Raw genomic sequence first — 7,436 nt, forward strand, 5'->3', positions numbered from 1 at the left:
GTAACTAAATTTTAAAAGGTGGTGGTTTAATGCAGATGGCCTTATATTTCCAGCAATGCTTTCATCTTCTCAATTGCTATTTTTTTATTACTCCGGGCAGACTAAAGGGGTTGTCAATACAGCTGTTTCTGCAGCAGTCCAGGCTGTTCGAGGCAGAGGACGAGGTGCTTTAACACGAGGGGCATTTGTTGGGGCAGCTGCTGCTACTGGCTACATAACACCAGGTAAGGCACGACACCAATAGCTAATAGTTCAGGTTTTGTCTGCTGGGGTGTTCTTTTCCATGTGTTGTCGGTCACCTATGCGAGTGATTTCTTCAGCTTTAATCATCTGAGATGAAGCAGAAGGGCGAATTCAGGGGGATTTAAATAAATCAAAGAGCTGAAAAACTGGCAGTACCTGTCCTTTATGAGTGTACAACTTGAATGTTGGTGTGCACAGAGCGCACAGTTATGAGTGTAATGGCTTTCCTGGCTTTATTATTTTATTATATGTCGTCTTCATAGTTCACTGCCACGGCACAATTCCCAAAACTCTCTTCCTAGCTAAGAGCCTCCTGAATTGCGTGCCCTTTAGCATTAGCAGTGTGGCTTTCCCAAGAAACCCTTGTGGAGGTTAAGTTGGCAGGTTCAGGAGTGGCTGTGCTCCCAGAAACTTTCTATGTGAATGGCACGTGAGCACAGCATCTATTAGTAGCTTCTGTGGTGACCAAAAAATAAAAGAGTTTCTGTTCATACTCTGGGTGATGTTAATTTATCATCCCTGCTGTGTTGCTTTGATGAGCAGAAATGTCTTTTGAAATCCTTCTGGTTCACATTTATCCTTGGTACTTACCCTACAGAGCAGGTGAGTTACTAGTCGGGATATCTCACGGCAGGTTCCTTAGGGCAGATCTGCAGCCATCAGGGGAAAAACTCGTCCAGCTTGAAGAGCTGAAGTGCTCAGCTACTACTGGCTGGTACAAAGTAGTTTAGGGTTTTTTGTTGTTTTGTTTTTAATATGACAGGCATATACAGTGTAAGGTATTAAGATGTAAATGCAAGAAAATTGTAACTAAATGTTCACTTTCTCATTCCCCTTACTTTTCAAAGTGCTTTGTTCTTTGTGACTCTCTGCAAGATGTCTGAGGCTTGTGAAAGGGAATCTAGACATTGCTTTTACTTGGAATAAGAATCACAAATTTGTAAGAAGGAGATGCTGGAGGTTCCTTAGTCAAAGCAAATGCAATAGCTTCCAAAAATGAAAACTTTAATTCCTTATGCTTAGGTTTTCAGATTACAGCATGAGCTCTAATGATACTCTTCATCAGTTCACACATGCTAATAGCATAGCCCTGTTTGGTGGAGTTGCTTCCTGGCACAGTCGACAGCCTGTCGTTCTTCATTGTTCCTGTATGCTGATGTAATTATAAATATTAAAAACCAGTAATTCATTTGTAATGGCTGTTAACATTGTTTTTGGAGCTCTCTTTCTGCCTGAGGAGTCATTTATGAGACACTTTAACCTGCCAGGGGCTTGCTTCTTGCCAGCATGGAATTACTCCAGAAATAGGTTTAATTTTCCAGCCGCTGTAGTTGTTAAGCTTTTACTGGCCTTGCCTGTCACAGATTATTTATCTTCATCCCCTATTCTGCTCAGAAATACCTTGCTTTTCGTGATGGACACAAGCAATCCCACCAGAAAAAAACCTGTAAAGCCTTCATGAACCAGTGAGATGCAGTAACCAAGACTGGTATTACCACTGTTGCTTTTTGTCTCACTCCAGAGTCATGCTTAGCTCTTTGGAAAAAAGAGACTGTTCTCTCTCTGCCTCTAGGTGTTCCGATGTCCTGTGTGGAACTTTCTTTTGTCTATTAGAAATGGCAGAGAAAGCAGAATTCACAGGAGCTTTACAGATGGTTTGTGGTAATGGTAGCTGAGGAAATGACTGTTCTCTGCATTAGACTGTGTTTGTATTTTAGGAAGAATACAAGCAAATATGGGATGTCTGGATTATGCCATCTCCATGCTCTGACAGTATAGACTTGAGGGCTTCAGCTGAAAGAAAATGCTAAGGAGATGAAATACGGAATTTAACTCTCTGATGCTGAGGCTTAAGAAAGTCATTGGGTAGCTGCTGCTTCAAGCTGCCGTGTAGAAGGATTTTAGTGTTTTCAGCAATACTTATATGTGTTAGTGTGAGTTGTTTTTTCTGTGGTCCTGCTTCATGTACCAGAAAGGGTCCCTGGCTGTGTGCTGGTGCGCAAACACCGTCTTCAGAGACTGTAGGAAATGAAACCCATCCCTTATCTGTTTATATTGCAGGCTACGGAGCGCCGTATGGGTACAGTACAGCTGCACCAGCTTACGGTACGTATAGCCCAATAATTAACAAATTAGAAATGATATAGAAACTATTGTAGCAGTCCAAATGTGGCAGTCCAAGGAGAAATTCAAAGAAATTAAAGCTCTTAAACCATGACGACAACAACAACAACACTTTTATGCCATAACCTTGTGGTTCTTTTTTGGTTGGAGTAGCTTTTTTGCCTATGCTTTGCCTGATTTGTGGAAGGACTGCTTGTTCTAATTGCCTGTTCCCTTTCCTACTGAAACTGAATTGAAGTAGTTCTCTTACTTTTTACAGCCAATCTGTGCTCCATTCAAAGACTACCGAAGGGCCTATTTCAGCATCTCTGACCAATAGTTCTCTAAATGACATTACAGTAACATTGGCGAAATGTTTGTCCCCAAGTGTAAGTGGCTTGTGGACAAAGCTCCCTTAATGCCATCAGCTCTGAAATCTCCAGAACAGTAACAGTCTATGTGCATATCCACCCCCCACCGCCACCCCCCGCAGGCTGAAACACTGCTGCTTGGGACAGCAGGATGGTTTCTGTGTAGCCGATACCGTTGGCAATCGGATTGCAAGGAGGCTAGGACATGGTCATTTGCCACAATGCTTTTTACTAAGAAACAGTGATATTAGGCTGGCAAAGCACTGGTTTAATGAAGATTGTAAATTAAACTAATAATCAGGGAGCTACGATGGAAAGGTTTTTCTTAACTCAGCTTCTCCCTACCCCCAGGCTTTTTTTCTTTCTTTTTTTTTTTTTTGCTAGACTAACAATGCATACCTCTTAACTGGCCCTTTTGGTTACTTTGAATGAGGTTTATGTGGCAATGGGAGCAAAGCCGTTTGGAGTCAGTGATATGTCCTGGCACACAAAAAGCGAGCTGGCCAGAACCAGTCCCACCAGCCTCTTGTGACATGGGGACTGGGTGAGAGCCTGCTACTCAAATGACGAGTACGTTTCAAGGCCTGCAGTTTTTCATATGGGAAACAGCCCACAATTTGCTGTTAATTTTCTAGCTTTTGTAATACTTGTCTCTCAAATTTGTATAGCTTGGGCTATCCCAACCCTCCTGATAGCATTATAAAAGTCAAAAATATATTGAAATGTTGATTTCATTACTTTTGGAGGTACAAGCTATAAACAGTGGAGGAACGCTGCTGCTTTTTTGAAAATGTTCACTTTGCTTTGCTAAGAGCAGCTGGTCCTATTTCATGCTCCTGCAGTGGCAAGGGGAAGGAGAATGGGCCCGTGGGCTGCACTCCCACTGTGGAGTTCTCCCTCCAAAATGGAAGCAAGCCTCTCTAGTTTTAGAACTCCTGCTCTGTTGCCTGGCCCATGCTTTGGTAGAACGGCAGCTGGCAGCGGTGCTGTCCCACTGTGTGTGCTCTGTGTGCTGTCTTTTCTGTTGATTACACAAGGAACAGGTATATGTTTTCTCAAGGACAAATGAGAGGAAGTTTAGTTCAGGGCTTGCTTGATGGTATGGGTTTTTTAAAAAAATCCCCTTGGTTCTTTCCAAGCAGTAGTCACAGACTATAACTAAGATGAGTGGTACCTGCATGTACGTATTTTTACAAGCAGGGACACCTGGTGACATAAGAGGAATCCCTTCCCTGCTGAAGACAAGAATACAGTTGTTACCACCTTTCCTTGCAGCTTTTCTTGCTTTTTTCATTCATTCTTTCTGCTTTGTGTTTTTTCTCATGATGCCTATTTTGAGAGCTGGATTTTAATCGCTCAGCTGTGTATGTGTGACGTATCACTGACTTCAAAGCATTGTGGAATTGAATGCCCCCATTTTTCACATAAAGAGTTTCTGTTTTTAATGTCTTATGATTGTGATGCGAAGTACTGGGATAATGCTTTTTGGCTGTAAGGTAAATATGTCTCTTTGCCTTTGTAAGCTGTTGCATGTTGGGAAACTTCACTTTGATCATCTGGTGCTCTGGAATACCTGCTGTTGCTGCTTTGTGATTTCTAAATGGATACATAGGTTAAATACTAGAATTTAAATAGGCAAGATTGAAAAACCAAACAAACATTTAATTGTGCAGAAGTTTGTGAGGCCACAAGAACTCTATAATAATCATTAAATCAGGCAGATATTAATCTTTCCAGATTTGCCACTTCAATACAGGAGAGGAAATGCAGAATAATGAAGCAGATGCAGAATTTACTGTAGGTGCTTGATTTTTGGCTGACCTACCTGGATGCTTATCAAAACTGCCTAACAGTTTCCCTGTGAGTTCTCTTTCATGCACAGCAGTGCCTGTCTAGAATATCTGCAGTTGTAACTGGCCTGTGAAATTAAATCAGAACATAGAACGACATAGTAGAGAATAATTACCATAAAAATTATGAAGTAGAGCTTCAGGTCCAAATGCACACTCTGCTTTTGGGAATATTGCTTACTTTAATTTTACCAAACACCAGGACAAAAATAAAAACAAGCTTTAAGCTAACCATCTGTTTGAAATAGTGCAAAGTGTTGAAGTGTTACTGTTTATGGGACTCTGCACCCTAAAATCACATTGACTGACTCATCTGGAAAAGGTTAATAAGAACACTGCTGTAAGCTCTTGTCTGACTTTCTTGGATCACTGAACTTATTTGGAGTCCTCTCCCTTTCTTCTCTCTGTAGGTTTACCCAAGAGAATGGTTCTGTTGCCAGTTATGAAATTCCCAACTTATCCTGTTCCCCACTACTCATTCTTTTAGCAAATGGCAGAAGCTAATTCCTATTGATTGAACAACACAGTACAGTACAGAATGTTAGAAGAAAAAAAAGCCTTTTTATCCTGTTTTCTTTGAACACATACTTGAGCAAAGTCATTTGTAAAGAAACATCTTTTTCCTACTTTTTGATTTTAACAAAATGCAAATTTAGTTCTCTAAAACTTGAAAAAAATGTTCTGTGAAATGTTACCTCATTTTCAAATAACTTATACCAGCCTTCTGTTATAGGGAAGAACTAGAAGCTTAAATCTTACGTTTTAAATGAAGTATCCGATTATGTAAAATTAAATTTGTGAAGGATGTATAGAATATAAAACACTGATCACAAATAAACTGTTTTGTTGTAACACAAGAGTACTGCCTGTTTCCTAATGCAGTCACACAGATTCAGTTAATGACCTGTACTTGTTGTAGGATTATTAAATGCAGGGCATAGTTCTTAAAAAATAAAAATCAAAAAAGCCCCAAACCCACACAATAGAAGTTTTACAGTTAACATTTAACTTTGTAAATATTATGGTGTGTAATAAACTTAGTAAAATATGGGTTTAAAATATTGTTTTATTTTTTATAGTTAAGCATCAGTACCTGAGTTTCCTTACAATCTTTCAGATCAGCATACTGTAACTGTGATTTTAGACACAGTCTTAATTATCCAAGAAGGCTTGTCACTTGTACACAAAATACTGAAAAACAAATAAAACAAAGGGAATTAATCTTAGACTGTCTCTCTGTATTAGGTTACATTCTGTGAAATAAGTGTTAAACAGAGTCAGTTCCCACAGAAGGACTCTTGTTACGTAACTGCAGGGATACACAGTTAAGTCTGTATTGCCCAGAGAAAGGACGACAATAATGTTACAATCAGGTTCTTTAGAGCTCAAAAGCTGCTTGTTTTCCTTTCTTTTCTGTTTTTACAAAAGAAAAAAAATAAAAAATTGCACTTGTTCTTGTGGCCTTCTTCACTTTTAAGATTGTCTGCCCACCCTTGATTTTCCATCCACCATTTCTACAGAAAGCGTTTTAGTTGTCAATCTTCTTATTCAAACAAAGGGTTCTCCTTTCCCCCCTTACATTTATAAGAATCTAAAGCAGCAACAAGGTCCCCATGAAAACTTGCTATTTAATTGTCCCAGTTCTTGTTGAGTGCTGCTGTGAAAAGTGACACACTTCAGCCATAGGCCAGTACTTCTCTGAGAGTTGGTGCTCAAAGCAAAAGAATCTTCTTTCTGCTAAGCAGTGCGCGCACCTGTCTGAAATTCCGGACAGGCCCCAGCTCCACGCTGTCTCTGTGTATCGTAGACTTCTGCATAAAAACTGCCGTGGGCTCTAACGAGGGATTCGGGTAGTCTTTATTAAGGTATCACCCCACAAAATAAGCAGCGTTGTTGGCTGCACTTCTCAGCCGTCGCCCGTTGCTTTTCAGTAGGTTGCTTTAGTCCATGCTCTTGTAAAGATTGCCGTTACACACCCCAACGGACTCTGCTGCTCAGCCGGGGGGAGCTTTGTATATGAAGAGGGTCTAAGAACGGTGCTTAAAGCAATGTAAATTCCTCCTCCCTAAGCCCCCCGTTATAGGGAAATAAATATTAGAAAAGTGTAATAAGGGGTGGCGCTTACAACAAGCTGCTTTTCTTGGAATGAACTGCAGCTGTTATTCTTAAGCGAAGTATTTGTGCTTAGGAATGTGTTTACATCTTAAATGGTTTTTCTTCTGCTGTAGCTTTCGCTTTCGTTTGGTGCTGGTGGTACTTTAATAAAAAAATGTAGCTCTATTGACAAGTAGTGGTGAGCCTGCTGTTGTCATCCAAGTGTTAGAGTTGAAATAAAGCGCAGGGTCCTGGGGATGTAGTCAAATTGAGTGGTGCTCGTAAATCACTGATACATTTTGCTGGCCTATGGATGAAAGGAAGCCATCACGGAGCAGAAAAAGCATGGCTGATAAAAGCCCATTTTTGTTAATCAAATATTCATTAAAGGAATTGTTCCTCTGCACACGTTTCCCCCCCTGCCCCCTCTCTTTTGGAGTTCCCCAATTGGCAACTATTTGTAGTTTCTTTTTTTTTTTTTTTAAATACCCATCTTTTAAAATTTCAAACAAAATATTCTTTGAACCAATTCTATACAATGAACATTCGTAAGCCAAATAACTTGTTCTTATTTCAAAAACAAGGAGGGCGCTATGCTCTTTTCCAACATGATGGCAGTCATTTCAGATGATTTATAGAAGTCATTTTTTTATTTTTTTGTCATTTGTTGGGAGTTACTAACCACATTGTAAAATTGCCCCCTTGCTGCATATTTTACATTTCTCTGCTTTACTGAAAATATGAATGAGCTGTCAGTTCTTTGTTTAGAAAGTGG

The 7,436-nt window shown here is 40.0% G+C and overlaps 1 protein-coding gene across 2 annotated transcripts in view; it reads left to right on the forward strand.

The window, feature by feature from the left end:
* STRBP (spermatid perinuclear RNA binding protein) overlaps nt 1–5,513 on the forward strand; it is a 30,373-nt gene extending 24,860 nt beyond the window's left edge. Inside the window, exons 15-17 of one of the 2 annotated variants that reach the window (XM_010084130.1) lie at nt 101–224; nt 2,305–2,349; nt 4,978–5,513. In XM_010084130.1, the coding sequence (XP_010082432.1) occupies nt 101–224; nt 2,305–2,349; nt 4,978–5,054 (246 nt within the window). In that variant the 3' untranslated portion in view covers nt 5,055–5,513. The remainder of the gene's footprint in view (nt 1–100; nt 225–2,304; nt 2,350–4,977) is intronic. The other variant, XM_010084131.1, reaches the window with a different exon arrangement.
* Nucleotides 5,514–7,436: the final 1,923 nt, after the last annotated feature.

The sequence above is a fragment of the Pterocles gutturalis genome, unplaced genomic scaffold (assembly GCF_000699245.1).
Source record: "Pterocles gutturalis isolate BGI_N339 unplaced genomic scaffold, ASM69924v1 scaffold27745, whole genome shotgun sequence".
NCBI lineage: Eukaryota > Metazoa > Chordata > Aves > Pterocliformes > Pteroclidae > Pterocles > Pterocles gutturalis.